Below are 17,451 nucleotides of genomic sequence, written 5' to 3'. Positions count from 1 at the left end.
AATTTTCTCTTAGTGAACCACTTGTAGTTAACAGAAACAGATATATCAGTGACAGTAGGACAGGTGTTACACTAAACTCTTCCTTCTGTCACAAATCTTTCTTCCATTTACATTGCTCTGAAGTTTTGCCCTGATGATAAATTCTTTTTTAAAGCGTGTCCATTATAATGTGATGGCACAGTGGTGCAGGTGGTCCCTGGTTTAATCCTGAGCTCGGGTTACTGTCTGAACTGAGTTTTATGTCCTTGTTGTATTTTTAAGGGTTTCCTTTGGGTTTTTAAGTTTTCCTTCCTAAACGCATTACTCTTAATTACTTTTATATGAGAACGAGAACGAAATTGGCATTACTGTACTTGCTTCCAGTGTTCCTGTGATAAGCTCTGCCTCCATGACCAAAGTGTTTCCTGTAGATGATGTTATGTTCAAAATATTGTTCTCTCTTCACTCCATAACTCTCTTTTTTTTTCACATAGTCTGGTCAGACAGCACTGATGCTGGCAGTTAGTCATGGGCGTACAGCAATGGTGCAGGTTCTTCTCGACTGTAAAGCAGATGTGAACATACAGGACCAAGATGGCTCCACGGCGCTGATGTGTGCCTGTGAACATGGTCACACTGAGATAGCCAAACTACTGCTAGACAGACCTGAATGTAACACTAATCTGAAAGATAAGGTAGGTGATTGGGACATGCATGCATACAATTTATGCACACACACACACACACACACACGCACACACACACACACACACAAAATGTACCGCAGTACTGCCTTGTACATACAGAAATTCAGTTTATTAAAATGAAGTTATTTCGTTATTTTCATTACCTTTTTATGTAGAGAAAATATTTGATGAAGCCCCTAGGCAGCTTTGGAAAAAACCAACACTGCCATCACATGGTCAAACTAAGTATCACCGTACACACACACACACACATATATATACGGTGAGTTTGACCATCCTATATACACTCACCCAAAGGATTATTAGGAACACCTGTTCAATTTCTCATTAATGCAATTATATAATCAACCAATCACATGGCAGTTGCTTTAATGCATTTAGGTGTGTGGTCCTGGTCAAGACAATCTCCTGAACTCCAAACTGAAGGTCAGAATGGGAAAAAAAGGTGATTTAAGCAATTTTGAGCGTGGCATGGTTGTTGGTGCCAGACAGGCGGGTCTGAGTGTTTCACAATCTGCTCAGGTACTGGGATTTTCACGCACAAGTATGTATCCAGTATGCGGCGTCCTGTGGGCGAAAATGCCTTGTTGATGCTAGAGGTCAGAGGAGAATGGGCCGACTGATTTAAGCTGACAGAAGAGCAACTTTGACTGAAATAACAACTCGTTACAACCGAGGTATGCAGCAAAGCATTTGTGAAGCCACAACACGCACAACCTTGAGGCAGATGGGCTACAACAGCAGAAGACCCCACCGCGTATCACTCATCTCCACTACAAATAGGAAAAAGAGGCTACAATTTGCACGAGCTCACCAAAATTGAACAGTTGAAGACTGTAAAAATGTTGCCTGGTCTGATGAGTCTCGATTTCTGTAGAGTCAGAATTTGGAGTAAACATAATGAGAACATGGATCCATCATGGCTTGTTACCACTGTGCAGGCTGGTGGTGGTGGTGGTGAAATGGTGTGGGGGATGTTTTCTTGGCACACTTTAGGCCCCTTTAGTGCCAATTGGGCATTGTTTAAATGCCACGGGCTACCCTTTTTTTGCCATCCCTTTATGACCACCATGTACCCATCCTCTGATGGCTACTTCCAGCAGGATAATGCACTATGTCACAAAGCTCGAATCATTTCAAATTGGTTTCTTGAACATGACAATGAGTTCACTGTACTAAAATGGCCCCCACAGTCACCAGATCTCAACCCAATAGAGCATCTTTGGGATGTGGTGGAACGGGAGCTTCGTACCCTGGATGTGCATCCCACAAATCTCCATCAACTGCAAGATGCTATCCTATCAATATGGGCCAACATTTCTAAAGAATGCTTTCAGCACCTTGTTGATTCAATGCCACGTAGAATTAAGGCAGTTCTGAAGGCAAAAGGGGGTCAAACACTGTATTAATATGATGTTCCTGATAATCCTTTAGGTAAGTGTATATATAAATTTACATAACAGAAGTTTTAGATGGAGCAAATAGTTATTCTGGTTTTCTTTCCAAAGTTCAAATACACGTGTTGTAGGCTAACTGGCATTCCTAAATTGTGTGCGTAAGTATACTGTATGCTTGTTGTGCGCCCATCTAAGGTACAATATACACCGCCTTGTGCACTGAAGTCAGCCCCCTGCTTATCTTACACATTAGAAACACATACATATATACAGTACATGCATACAAAAACATTATGATTAGGGAGGTTGGTAAAGTTTTTCTATGACTATAAAACTAATCAACATCCCTACGTTTTTACGTAAATGTCTATGTGTATGTTTCCTTTTTAAGAATGGAACCACTGCACTGTCTGTGGCCATCAAGTTCTCCCACTCTGAGCTAATCGAACTTCTGAAGACCCACAGTGAAAAGGCTGGGACTACATACACTGCAAGTCTTCTCTGAGGTCGCTTATACTTCCTCTGCAGTAGCAACAGTACCTGCATTCACCCTCCAGCTGCCTCAACCAGTCAAACTGACCAGTGAGACTTATTTGGAAAGGAAAAAAAAATAGACTTTCCTCAACTGGGATAAGCAACAGGCCAAGTTTTATAGTTCTCCGAAGCGCAGTTTAACGTCAAAGCTCTTAACTTAATGTGGATGAAGCATGGTACATTGTTTCATGTTGTGTCCTATTTTTCAAGTATTATTCTATTTTTGTCACGTAGAGAGCATTATACATGAATGTTGTTATAGAGTCTATCAGATACACACTATATTTATTTTATATTGCACCTTGCTATACTGTTTTTATTTAATCTCCTCGAAAATATTCAAGGCCGGTCTGAATAGATCCTGATGAGCAAAATTGTGTCTTCCATCATGAAGGTTATCAGGTTAATGTTTTTCATGTGAAATCTTAAAAGGTTTATTTTGTCTTTGTGTTTAGCTTGAGGCCAAAAACATGGCAGGATAGCTCCCAAACCAAATAAATTCTCTCAATAAAATACAGCAGAATTTAATAAATGAGCTAAACATTTCTTTTTTTCCCCATTTATAAATATTGAATGTTTTCAGCATCCAAGACCAGGGGTGAACAAATCAGAAGCTCAGGTAGCTGACACAAGAGAACTACATGTCTGCGTTATTCTTTTGCTTTTCTCAATTTACAACCAAAAAAATTGAAAAAACTTCTCGAATCAAATGCAATCATCTGCAATATATAGTACCTGAAAGTCAAATACCCACTAATCATTTAAAAACCCACCACCTGCTGCACTGCATATCGTATACAGATGTCACATGACCATTCCAGAAACAGAAACATATACTTGTATAGCAGAAAAGCCAGCGTTAATAAAGTCGACAGCTTCCTTTCTACCATGACCTTAGTCTCTTGACATACAGATGCTAGCCAGACTGGAATATTGTATGTCTCTGGTGAGAGGAGGAACCTGGGAAATGTCTCGCTGAGTATTTGTTGAAGGCAAAAGTCAATTCTTTGTCCATTTGGGTTTCCAGGCAACCAAAACATACATTTAAGTGGCACACTGGAGCATTTCCATGCCTGGACTGCCAGCTAAAACATGTATGATTTGTTCACCCCTGAAGACTTTTAAATTAATAATTTGCTGGAGCAACCATTTGATTAAGGTTCAGCGAGAATCACCATAAATTATTTAAATATACTGTTGTATTCAGTGATGAAATATTACTAATAACCCTTTATTCAGGAATATGATTTCTAGCCAATTGTGACTTCTACTTGTGCCACATTGGCTTATTGGTCACTCACAGTACACAAGAAAACATACTTAGGTGCTACAAATGATACAAATTGGTAGACGTACAAATGGATTTATTCATCAGCGACAGTGCTTTGCAAAAGTATTCACACCTCTTGAACTTTGCCACAAGCCATGTGGATCTGCACATAGGTCTTCTTAGTTGTGCCATACATTTAGTGATGATGGATTTTCTAGTTCTCCGTGAGATGTTTAAAGCTTGGGAATTTTTTTTTATAACCTAACCCTGCTTTAAACTTTTCCACAACTTTATTCCTTACCTGTCTGGTGTGTCCTTGGGCTTCATGATGCTGTTTGTTTAATAATGTTTTCTAACAAAACCTCTGAGGTGCTCAGAGCTGTATTTATACTGAGGTTAAATTACACACAGGTGGACTCTATTTAATAATTAGGTGACTTCTGAAGGAAATTGGTTGCACTGGATTTTAGTTAGGGGGATTACAGTCAATTTTATTGAAGCAGAAAAACAGGCCCAAATCATGTTTCCTCCACCTTACAGTTACATTACAGTTGGAATGATGTTTTCACGATGATACGCAGCGGCCTTTTTATGCCAGATGTAGTGCCGTGTTTTTATTTATTTTTTTTTTTTTACAAATTGTTCAAGTTTAGTTTCATTAGTCCTTAATAACCCTGTGGAGTGTTTTTTTTTCAGACATGCCACAGTGTTCTGTATAGTAATCAGCGACTTCACCATACTTCACCATACTTGTTCAACGTTTTATGTACTGTAGACTCATGAACCCAGATGTTAGCCAGTCAGCCCTCAAATCTTAGGCTGTTGTTTCTTTACCTTATTGACGAGTCTTCGTTGTGCTCTTGGGTAACTTTGACTCGACGCCCACTGGTAGAGTAGCCACAGTCAAAGTAAAGAGGGCTGAATACAAATGCACGTCACACTTTTAAATTTTTTGTCAAAAACTTTGATAACGATTGATCATTTTTCTCAATCATTTTTCCCAATGATTTGCCACTTTGACTTGTTCTATCACATAAAATCCCAATAAATTGTAATAATTTGTTTATTACAAAAATGAGGAAAAGTTCAAGGGGTATAAATACTTTTGCAAAGCACTGTATATTCCACTTTTACAGAAACAAACTATAGAGAACAGATTTCTTGATATATTAGGAAATATTTTGTTACGAATATGCAAAGAAAAGGAAAATAATATATAAAATGTAAAGATAACTGAAAAAACAAGTTCTACGACACCCGATTGAGTCTAGTAGATTTTTTTGACGTGTAATAGCAGTTGAATCGAAGTGTAGAGAAGCTATTTTGAACACAGTCTTAAAAGGCACTTTAACCTCAACTGAAGCCTTGATCTTGTACATAAAGTACCAAATGTCCAAAGTTGTGAAGTTTAGCTTGTAAAATAATCCAGCGATGACACATACAGGGTGAACCAAATAGATTTTGAAGGACAAATCATGTGGTTAGACTACAAACAATAAAAAGTGGTACTTTATCATAAACGCACTCTACATGGGACCCTAAAGTTGAATGATTATTTATTTTAAATGCTATATTTTACATGCTGCTACATGTTGATGTATGGATAGAGTATTCATATAATATCTATAAATTCAATATCTTTTGATTATGTGTGTCTTTGTATAAATATAGTTTTTTATACACTGGCAACATTTTTTGTTACTTATTTTTCTGTAAGAACAATGTCTCTCCTCATCTCTGATGCCAGTGATTCCAGGAAAACCAGTGAAACCAGTTTTTTTTCCCATCTTGAAACTAAAATTGTTTATTTACGTTTCAAACAGCGGAAGGTTTTAATTATCCATTACCATTATATATAACTAAAAGCTTTGTCCCAGAACTGTGATGTTTTCCCTCTCATATATTCTTGCTCCTCTAAAGGAAATATAAATAAATGATAATCTATATATATACAAATATATACAGGGTTGTTTCTGGACCTTTGTCAGAACACTTGTGTGGCAGTGCCTCTGTTAAGCTGGGTGAGGTGTTTACTCAAGTGCATCATGGACTTTGATTCAGTTGCTCTGTACTTGTGCCCTGTAGGACAGTGCTCTGTGAGTGAGGGAAACATGGCAAGGCCAAAAGCACATTATACATGTATGTTGAATGCCTATAACAAAATTATGAATGTTTATTTTGATAAATGCTTCAGAATCTGGAGAGTTCTATGGATGATGCAGATAAAATGCAATAGTGACTTAAATATATTCAATTTAATACCAGTATTATTCAAAATATAACTGTGTTTGTGATATTCTAAACATTTATGAAACCAATCCTTCTCAATAAAGTTGCAGACCTGCGAACGGTAATGTGTATGTATTTCGCCTGGTTACTTTCTCACAGCTTCTTCTTAGCAGTCTTTTTGCATTTAAGCAATTACGAGTATACTGTACAGTACATATACTTCATCACTAGGCGTACAGTATTGTAATTATTATTATTTAAATTGCAAGCTTTTTAGGGGGAAATAAAATCCTAACTTATTTCATAAGGTTATATTTTCCAAACAATCATCATACAGGATGAACAAAAGATGCTCCTTTAAGATAAAGTTTGTCTGTGTTAAAATGTTATTTTAATTTAAATCAAATTGAAATTAAAATTTGAATTTGGTAAGTGGACTAAAATATTTTCCATTGCTGTCCTCCATTGCTTTATCTGTTTCCATTTATTGGATATTTATTGAAATTAAGTGACAGCCAGAACCTGATAAAAACAAACAGTATTAATCTTACAAAATACTTAACTAGAGTGTCATTGAGCGTTATATTTCAAAACAGCCAAATAGAACCCTATTATATTACTAACATCAGGGCTTAATTAAAGGTAGCATGGTGATGTCGCACCTCCAGGGTCAAGAGTTTGATCCCGTGTCTGTGTGCGTGCCGTTTGCATGTTCTCCCTCTGCTTGGTGGGTATTCTCCAGGTACTCTGATTTCCTCCCACAGTCTAAATACATGCAGCACCCATAGGCCTCTGGAATGTTTTTCAAACCTCCTATTTCAACCCTATTTAGTATAGAGATTGAGTGAGTAATACCTCATAAGAATAGTTTTTTTTACCAACTAGTTAAGCGTCTGTCAATTTATGTCTATTATACATTGTTTAACAAGCAGTCTTTCATAGCACACAGTTATAAAATAGAAGATAATGATGCAACTTTGTTTGACCATGCGTGTACATACTCACGCTGTGCTGAACAACAACTTTGGGAAGTATTTCTATATTTGCATATTATCTACTGCATCATTATAAAAATACTCTATAAAGCAAAAAGCTAAACTAGCCTTGCCATGTAATTCACATTCACTGTGCTGGGCTTGGCATTAGAATTTAGTAATACTACACCTAAACAAGTGGTGCTAGCCTACCGTTTCCATATAAGATAATCCAAGTGTCAGACCTGCCACTGTTTTAAATACCTTTTGACATTTACTGTAAGGTAACACCACTTGTGTTTTCCGTGTCTGCTACTGTATGTCAATTGTGACATCATAGTCATGGTGGAAAACAGTCAAGGAGTTGGAAACCAAAAAAAGGAAAAAAAAAGCACAAAAAGTTTTTAAAACATTTCTTCAACAATACTTTATAGAGAACTGAGACTCAAAAGAGAAAGCAGCGATCAGACTGATGTTTACATCTGTAATGTTGAAGCTGAGACCTGCAGAACATAAAAGACTAGGCAGTTATCAAGTTTCGTTAGATGGTTAGTTTTTGCTAGCAAAAAGCTTGTAATTAAGCTTGGTAATAATAATATCAATAATGTGTGTTAATTTAAAATGAATTATTCGCTCAGTTGGGACATGAAATATGGGTATTTGTTTAAAAATCTATATCAATACCTAGTTGGTACAAATCTTAATTAATCTTAAATGTTCATTACTTTTATTATTATCTATGCAGTAGTTGGAATCATTGTAAAAAATGAGGGATATAAGAAACATTTTCATTTCAATTATGAATATCGTTGTTGTGGGTGGCACAGTGAAGCACTGGTTAGCACTGTGGCCTCGCGCCTCCAGCGTCAAGGGTTCGATTCCCACCTTGGGATGTGTATGTTCTCCCCGTGCTTAGTGGGTTTTGTCTGGGTACTTGGGTTTCCTCCAAAGACATGCAGATTAGGTTAATTGGCGTTCCCAAATTGCGTGTTTTATATGTGTGTGTACCCTTCAATGGACTGGGACACTGTTACATTACTGAGATACAGTACAGTAGCTTTCCTGAAATGACAGCAGGGAGTTGGCTGGGTTTGAATATACTGATGTTTGATGATAGTGATTGCTAAGGATTTTTAGTTTTATCAAACCAAGCTCTGAGCTTTGTTTTTGATGTTTGATCTGTCTTTATTATGTCACTCTATAGAAAAATAAATGTACACTCAGGTACAAAGTCGTTTGTGACGATGATTTGATGCAAAGTTTAAAAAGACAGCAAACACAAGCGACTTGAAACAAAAGCCATGTACAGTACCGTATTTGAATTAATGATCCTTTATAAATATTTATGCATGCTTATGTCAATAAGTGGTTACGTAGGTGCCGTGTAGCTGTGTAATTTGTTATTAAAATTTACTGCAGCCGTACCCTTTTTAATGCATGGAATAAAACACTTAGAATCATACATATAGGGCTATAGAAAAAAAGGGTGACATGGCCTCATGATGTATTACAACATGATGTATTGTTTTTTTTCTTCTATCACAGCAATCTGCTAAAGATTCATGGGTGTATTTAAAAAAAAGGCACATAAAAAAGTTAGTTCATATTATCACTTATATTATGGCTTTTTATCCTTTTTATTTTATGATATCTTTTTTATGATATTGTTGTACTGTATATTGTTACAAATGTTTAGATTTGTAACTAAATAAACCTTCATTTTGATTCTTATGTCAAATTCAAAGTCGAGCTGTGTGTACCGAGTGACGATAGTGTGGGAGGATCTATCACCTCTATGGGCTGAAGGTGGTGAAGACAATTTCTCCTAGGCCCAAATGTTTTAATAGACAACATAAACAAAGTCAGCAATTGTTGTACCAACCCTTTGCCTTTAAAATATATATCAGTAGGCAGACGTCATACAGTTTTTGGAAAATCTGGCACAATTCTTCTGGAGACTTTGTCTATCACACATGCTTCTTCATAAGGTAAGCCTTAATTATATGTACTGTCTGAAATGTGGTCGTTATGTATGTTATATTTATGAATTTTTTAATTATATTTATTTATTTATTTTGCCCAGTACCATATACTGCTGGTCCATGCATATTAGGTGATTTTAAATGCCTCAGCACATTGGAAGTGTGACTTGTTTCTTGTTTAACACCTGTCTCATTTTTGACCTCTCAACTGGATGCTGTGGAATTAATTATGTTTAATACATTTCAGACCAATAATTAAAGGATCACAAGACCTACAAGTGATCGAGTGTTTACCAAGAGATCATACTATTTACCAAGCAGGTGTTCACTGCAAGAACTCTACATCCCGCTGTCTCCACGCTGTCTCCACGCTGTCTCCACTGGTGTACTATCAGTGTACATATTGTTTTTCTTACAAAATGTCTATAGTATATAGTATAACTTGATGCTGAATGTCCAACGAGTATGCACCTATTTAAAACAGTGCATTTATATACTTATATCTATTCAGTATTTTTTACATACATATTGTTAGGCCAGGTGTTCTGTCACTTATTTTCTAATATGAATAATTATGGGTATTAGTGTAATTCTATCACAAATAATAACCTGTCTCAAGTTAACAAACAAACTTGCTGATCTTTAAAGGCATGGGTGTATCTTAAAATAATGATACAGATTACAGATGCGCTACTAATTATACATCATCATTACTTATAATTTGTTTAAATTGGTGTGTTTGGTGCGTGAAGCGAGGCGAAACAGGAAAGAAGTCATGGGCCACACTTGACCTGATTCATGTAAGGATAATTTTTTTTAAATAAATAAATAAATAAATACACAATATATTATGTATGTGTGTTTATTTATTTATTTATTTAAGTCATAAAATACATTTACTGACAGTAATTTTTTTATGAAGGACATTAGACATAACACATTTCTCACGCTGTCCTTCTCTAAGTTTGGATGAATGCAGGCATTCAACGACTCATGCAGGCATAAATATAAATCTATTCATCTTGACTAAATACCTTAACCATGGCCAAACATTGAGGTGGAAAATGTGAGCCATAAGACAAAAATGCTTGCTGAAATAGATGCTAGTCTGCACAGAGCGCTATGAATATGCATGAAAAACCAACAGACAGACAGACAAACAGAACCGCCTCAACACACACGCAGAATTCTGTCATGTCCATTTGTTGAGTTTGAGTGAACATAATAAATAATTTGTGATTAGTCTATTAATATGACTCACCTTATTTACAGTATATTTATTACACCTGCAATTGTATTTCAAATGGAAAAATGAATGTTATATTGTTTAATGTAATTTTGAGGATGTTGATCAAGTACACCACTGAATTACTGAGCAAGATAAACCATCGGCTTATTGCTTTGTCACACACAGTGGTAAACAGTGATCGTGCCATGAATTGACAGACCCACCCATTTCATTTTAATTAATACATTCCTCTTCCTACTAAACACCAGAGGGGTGTGCTGTTTGTGTAGACGATATGACCCAGAGTCCAATCAACATTTGTTCATCAAAATGAAGTTGCTTCTGGTCTTCTACTTCTCTTCCTCTCTCTTCTGCTCAGGTAAGAACTTTATTTTAACTATAGGCTTTTCTTTTTCTTTCTTTCTTTCTTTCTTTCTTTCTTTCTTTCTTTCTTTCTTTCTTTCACAATAATTGTGTAATTTGTTTTTTTTTTTTTACAATAAAAATGTAATTGTACGATTCTATCTTTGTTTTTATACTGTATGTTTTGCTTGTTTTTAGGAAGAATACAGCCTTCATGTTAAAACTTAATTCTGGGTTGTTGAAATAGTTCTTCGAAAAAGAAATTATTATAATCACATTTACAACTTTATTGTAAATTGCAACTTTAATCACATATACAATATAATACAATCACATATATAATAATCTCTAACAATTTTTTTTCTATATAATTAATAAATAACAATCAGTTCACACAATGTAGAAACTATATAAAAAACATTCATAGTCTTTTAACAGATCAGTTATCAGTTCTTATTTTGCATGGAAAAAATAAAGATTTAATAATTAATTTTAGTATATTATTTTATTTCGTAATTTCGATTTTCATTCATTATATTATTTTAAATCATACACCTAAAAATTTAGAGCATAGAGCTCCAGTGTCAAGACAAGATGAAACTCATTCAAAGTAGCAAGTGTAGCGTTGCATTTATTTAATTGTTATTTGGCTTTCTAATTTTGTAACTACTGATACCTTCATCTGTCTGCATCATCCATGCATTAAGTTTCTGTTTGATTTTTTCAAGTAACCATGCTGAATTGTTTACACTGCGCAAGTGAATCAGGATCGTGTACCACCACAACTTCACAACAGTGTCCATCAGATAATGTGTGTGCTGCTCTGATATACAATTTTTCTTTGTCAAGTAAGTACAGAAAAGTTCGATTTACTGTTGCTTGAATACAGTATTATAAAATGTTAAAAACAACAAAGAAAAACTAAGAAATCAAAAACAATACAAGACATGATGTGGACTTTATGTTTACATGTGTGTTTAAGGGTTTATTGTGAATATTGGAGAAATTCATGGCTGCCTCCCACAGGCTGTCTGTAATCCACACAAAACTAATCCAAGTATTTTAGAAACCATTTACTCAGCTAATGTTGGAGTGGCGAAAGGTTTTCTATCCATCTTTTGCTGTGAGTCTAATAACTGCAACCGCATCTCTGGTAAGAAAAAATATATACTGTATAGACATAAAAAAAACACTATCTGTCTATCTATTTACTCGTATATATATCAGAGGTTACAAGGGAACACCAAAACTTAGCTTATTGTAACGTTATAGACATTATAGACAGAATGTGATAGTTTTAGAGTTATTGCTCATTGATGTATGTTTATTGATGCTTTTATAAGAACATAGGTTTTTTAGGATCAAAGTGACAAGGACTTTAATACTGTTTGGTTCACCAAATAAGGCCACTGTGAGTCACCATACATTTTTTTCATTGTAGAGCTACATCAGTTCATAGATTTTTGCCAGCTTATGAGCAGTTTTTGTTCCTGCTAAGGTGACGGGCATTCATATGTTTTATATAAGAAAGGCCATGTGGCAAAAACTTTGTATTTGTATTGCCCCTTAGTGATAAACAGACCTTTTGATTCAGTACTCTCTTTTCTTTAAAGAGTTGTTGCATGTGTTCAAGAGCTGCCAGCACTACTGTAGATATATCAAATTGCAAAACAACCTTTTGTTCAACAAATACAAATCTGCACAAAAGACATATAAGGTCTAATCCAGTTTAGTGTAGTATTTTGTACCATCTTTCTGCCTCATTCAGGAGATATTCAATAAAATGCTTTTATCCAGGGCAACGTAGAGATCTGCTTTGGAGTGTCTAACAGAAACATATTGTTATGCTGTTTAGGTAGGTTATGGACCAAGAACACCATCAACATAAAACCGACAGTAAAAAGCATAAAAAACTCTCAGGTTAAAAGAAAAAGTGCCAGTCTGTTCATACATTTTAAATAGACTTAGAGTTGCACATTAGAAAGAAAACAAAAATGTGCTTTTAAAAAAGAGGGATTTTAGAAGTTGAAAGTAAACAGGGTGATCCGTGCATGGTTCCACATGATTACATTATGTCTTTAGGATTCTTTATGGTTACATTATTTCTTTTGGATACTGGTGAATAGGTCAGATCATGACTTCAGGTAGTTAAGAAGATAATACATGTAAAGAGAAGTATTTTGCCATACTGCAATGCTTATGTGACGAATTAAATCTTTCTTCTTATTAATAAGTACTTACTCTGAATAAGCCATGATAAACTTTCAGAGACAAACAACATACTGCAGCTTTGCTGTCATATGTGCATTTCAGATAACAAAGAACAAGACAACAAACCAAATGGACTTCAATGTTTAAGCTGTTGGAACCCACCAGACAAAACATGCAACTCTTCCATTTCTTGTGCGGGAAATCAAGATCATTGTATAACTGGAACAGGTTAGACGTCTATGGCTGCTTTCACTAATATAGAACATTTTTATGCTCAATAAGCATATTCTTACATACAGTGGAACCTTGGATTACGAGCATAATTCGTTCCGGAAGCGAGCTTATAATTCAAAACACTCGTAAACCAAATTAAATTTTCCTATAAAAAAGAAACTGAAATGATTCATTCATTACAGCTCAAAAAAATAAATACATAGAAATAATTAATACAAAAAAAATAAAAATAAAAATAAATCCAGACAAATAAGTGTTTCCGCTTATGCGCGCAGGCGCTGTGCGTGTGTGTGTGTGTTTGGGTCTGTCGTTATGTGTGTGCGTGCGCGTAATTTGACACCATGCTGTTTCACAAACACACACACTGAAGGCAAGAGAGAGAGAGAGAGGGTGAACCGGCACGGTGTCAAATTACGCACGCACACACATAACAACAGGCTGAGGAAGAGAATGCGTGCACGGATGTTGATTATACCAGTGAGAGACGAGCACTAAGACCCAGCAGGAGAGACGATTACCCACAATTCTGCAGCGCAAGAGAGAGAAAAAACATTGGCTCAGTTGTGATCACGTGACGCTCGACGTCAAAACAAGAAGCGCATGTGTGAAACATGATACTCGGTATTCGTAAACCAAGACTTGCTCAGATTTTTTAAGTCAAGATTTATTACAAATCTTTGTTCGTCTTGCGGAACACTTGCAAACCGCGTTACTTGCAATTCAAGGTTTCACTCAATTTATATAATTTTGTGATAATAACAACTTTATAGTTATAGTTTATGCCAAGTTGAGTTAAAACAATTTAAAGAAATTTAAAAAATAAGAAATTTAAGGCCCATTTAAAAAAAAACAAAAAAAAACAAAAAAAACAAAAACAGGAATGGCTAAAAGAGAGAAGGGGATGATAAAAAAGATGTACAGTGTTTGGTCAGGTCTCAGGATGACTGTTGCTGTTTGAGAGGGTGTAATTTAAATTTGGAATCAGGTGTAATTTTAAGACATTTGCTTAAAAAGAGATTTATTTCAGCTTTAATTTATTACATTACAATTCTAATGTGCAAAGATTTACAGACACAACTTGTTTTTCTCTGAAGTCTGACGAATTCCAGAAATTGATGTTATAACTTTTAAAAGCTCCATTGACTACAAAATACTGAGCGCTGTTCAGGGGTATGACTCAGAGTTTATTTATTTATTTATAAATCCACAAAATATGCGATATAGTATAGCTTTAGGTTAGGATGCAGCAAAAAGTATGTATAAAAACAGACCTGAAAACAGTAAACAGGTGATGGCGCCCTCTGCTGGTTGGAAGGGTGTGTATGTGAGATTTATTAATCTGCCAAATAAATATCTTATTCCAAAATGATAAAAGCAAATGATCAATTTAGGTTCCATATCCATTCCTCAAAGAATTAACCAACAATAATATATTTTTTCTTTCCCCAGTTATAAACTTGGCAAACTTAACAGTCAAGGGCTGTGCCTCTAAATCTTTCTGTGGTGCAAATTTTCACAATTCCTCACTGGGAAATGTGCAGTGTTGCACAGGAAACTTGTGTAACTCGAGTGAAACTCGGAACAGGCAGGGTTTCGGCCTGTTTCTGATGATCATAATAACTACTAAACTACTCCAATAAGGATGCAATCAAATGCTCTTTTTCTTAAATTCTATAATTTTGCTGTACTTAAATATTTCTTATAAAAATACATAAAGTGTGTGAATAAAGTGTCATTTTTTGTAGATTTCGGTAAGGATAATTATAAGTGTGGAAAAGAAACTACTTAACCTGATATGTAATATTATTCTGATGATTTTTTTTTATTACAGCAGCCTTAATGTGTTACATAATTTGTACCAATGATTTTTATTCAGTATTTAATTTTTGTATGATTCTGCATTTGTGCGTGAATTTCTGGTTATATTAACACATTTATTCATGAGGTTAAGTTAAATAATTTTCATGTATTTGCACAGAATTGTTTCTCTTGTGATAAAACAATCAAACAAATCATGACTTCTAATGTAGAAATAAACATAGTTTGGGAATCTACTTCCCCATCTCTCTGCCGGGTTGGTAGATATGAAAGAGCTAGATAATGCACGAGAATTGACAAATGATTAAAATGAAAAATAAAAGTGGAAAACCTTTTTGTATTATGTCAGGTGTATTGCACACCGTGGGTCAATAAACAGAATATTTGCGTTTTTAAAATACTGTTTATTAATGTTTTCTGAGCACATTTACAGAAAACGTATGATAAAAATGTATAAAAAATTGTGCTTGATAGATTAGGACAACTGGTTTAACCAGTTTGGATATAATGACAACAAACTATTTGCATAAATGTTTCAAAGCATTTGCCGTTTGTTTAAAAGAACAAAACACTGCTTTTATAATATGTACAAAATAAATTTTCTTTACCCAAGTGTTAACATGAAACCAGGACCCCAACAACAACATATTCATTGCCTTGACCGCTATATTGTACATATAGCATTCGGACTGTGACAACACTGGCCTGTAAACAAATATGAGTAAATTATAGAGCTTTTTTGTTGAATAAAACATTACAGTGGAACCTTGGTTTACGAGCACAATTCATTCCAGAAGCAGGCTTGTATTTCAAAACACTCATAAACCAAAGTGAATTTTTCTATAAGAAATAATGGAAACTCAAATTATTCGTTCCACAGCCCCCCCAAAAATACATTATAATTAATACAAACTATAGAGCAAATATAAAACAAATTAATCTGCACTTTACTTAAAATTTTTTTAAAAAGTACAAATAAATCCCGACAGACAAGTGTTTTCTGTTTATGCGCATGCGTGTGTGTGTGTTTGTGTATGAAGCTAAAGTAAAAGGAGAGAAGGAATTAGACCCCCCTCTCCCTCTTTTTTTAATCTTACACAGTAATCCTTCTTCCTCTCTTATTTGAGTTTTTCACACACACACACACATTAATGGAAAAATTTGGTAAAATTAACAAAACATTGTTAAAACATTGTTAATAACACTTGCATGAGGGTTTATGATCTACTATATAGATAGTAAAAAAAAGAGTTTTTTAATTAAAGTTACTCAAAATGTTATTATTATTATTATTATTATTATTACAACTTTATATATTTATAAGCTATATGTTACATTGTTGCACTATTAGGTTTCATTTTATATCACACATATGTTCCTCACCCTTTATACTGTACTCTATTTCACTGTTTTAATTATTATTATTTTTTTTTACAAATATAGAAATCAGATTGTTAGCCAATGTTTTTCAATATGATTTGTATTTTTTTTTTATGTTGTTCCAACTTTTTAATTGGTGATCAATTATTTGTACTTGATTCATTTGTTGTTGTTTTGCTATTTCAAAGTAAAGGCATCCTTGTTCTGACCTGGAGCATCAGTATAAGAAATACTGTGGGGGCCTGGAGCCTATTGCAGGAGACTTAGGGCACAAGGCGTGGTACACCCTGGACAGGGTGCCAATCCAATACATAAATGTAAAAAAAATAAAAAAATAAAAAAATACTCAATTGAGACAGTTGAGGGATGTAAATGTTACATAGTTTATAGATATAGAGTCTTGTATAAAGGCTAGCCTGGACTAATAAGGTGCAGCAATGGGCCAAAGAGGTCAGTACAGTGTCCAGATTTACATGTCTATAAGAGGAACTTCAGTGTTTGACCTTCGTTACCAACCAGATAGCCAATTAACTGTGATTAATGTTGTATATTTTCCACCTCAACATTTACAGCAAGCAAAATGAGCTTTAATGGTAGAGTGGTAAGTCATGACTAAATTCACAGGTACAGTATTGCACTTGGAATGGAAAAAGGAAAAGACATTGCACAAATAATACAGTTATCAATATTGCACTTGGAGAGTGGTAAGGCCCAATAGTGATATGTTGGAAACAGAACGAATGGGCAAAGATAAGGATTTGAGCTTCTTTGACAAGGGCTGAATTGTTATGACTAGACGACTGGATCAGAGCAACTCAAACTGCAGCTCTTGTAAGATGTTCCCAGGCAGTGATCAGGACATACCAAAAGTGGTCCGAGGAAGGAAAACCAGTGAAAAGGTGACAGGGTCATAGACAAAAAAAGGGTCAGTGAAGGCTGGCCTGTGGAGTAGTGTGTTGTTCCAATACAATAGCTACTGTAGCTCAAATAGGTGGAAAAGATAATTTTTCCAATAGAAAGGTGTTGGTTTGGCTTTCAAATTCTCCAGGTCACAATTCAATTGAACATTAGGACTTCCAGAATCTGCTACTGACAGCTCGGTGCCAAATTCCACAACACACCTTAGGAGGCCTAGGAAAGACCAT

General features: G+C 34.9%; 2 protein-coding genes across 7 annotated transcripts in view; both read left to right on the top strand.

Annotated features, from left to right (window-relative positions):
- Positions 1–3,849, top strand: part of kank4 (KN motif and ankyrin repeat domains 4) — a 54,706-nt gene extending 50,857 nt beyond the window's left edge. For all 6 annotated transcript variants that reach the window (XM_053499633.1, XM_053499629.1, XM_053499631.1 and 3 more), the window contains 2 exons: positions 474–674; positions 2,475–3,849. In XM_053499633.1, the coding sequence (XP_053355608.1) occupies positions 474–674; positions 2,475–2,588 (315 nt within the window). In that variant the 3' untranslated portion in view covers positions 2,589–3,849. The remainder of the gene's footprint in view (positions 1–473; positions 675–2,474) is intronic.
- Positions 3,850–11,396: 7,547 nt separating this feature from the next.
- On the top strand, positions 11,397–15,162 carry LOC128526990 (urokinase plasminogen activator surface receptor-like). The gene is made up of 4 exons (XM_053499239.1): positions 11,397–11,511; positions 11,646–11,816; positions 12,977–13,102; positions 14,558–15,162. Exons 1-4 carry the CDS (start codon positions 11,397–11,399, stop codon positions 14,746–14,748), a joined length of 603 nt encoding a protein of 200 aa, XP_053355214.1. The 3' UTR covers positions 14,749–15,162.
- Positions 15,163–17,451: the final 2,289 nt, after the last annotated feature.

Source organism: Clarias gariepinus, chromosome 6, assembly GCF_024256425.1.
Source record: "Clarias gariepinus isolate MV-2021 ecotype Netherlands chromosome 6, CGAR_prim_01v2, whole genome shotgun sequence".
NCBI lineage: Eukaryota > Metazoa > Chordata > Actinopteri > Siluriformes > Clariidae > Clarias > Clarias gariepinus.
The sequence above is the reverse complement of the archived record's forward strand: the minus strand, read 5'-3'. Positions and strand labels throughout refer to the sequence as shown.

Excerpts from the sequence above, each read along its gene's own strand:
- LOC128526990 (XM_053499239.1), top strand. The coding sequence starts at position 11,397 with ATGCTGAATTGTTTACACTGCGCAAGTGAATCAGGATCGTGTACCACC. Across the intron at positions 11,512-11,645 it reads ATACAATTTTTCTTTGTCAA|GGTTTATTGTGAATATTGGA; the intron begins GTAAGTACAGAA and ends TGTGTGTTTAAG. Across the intron at positions 11,817-12,976 it reads TAACTGCAACCGCATCTCTG|ATAACAAAGAACAAGACAAC; the intron begins GTAAGAAAAAAT and ends TGTGCATTTCAG.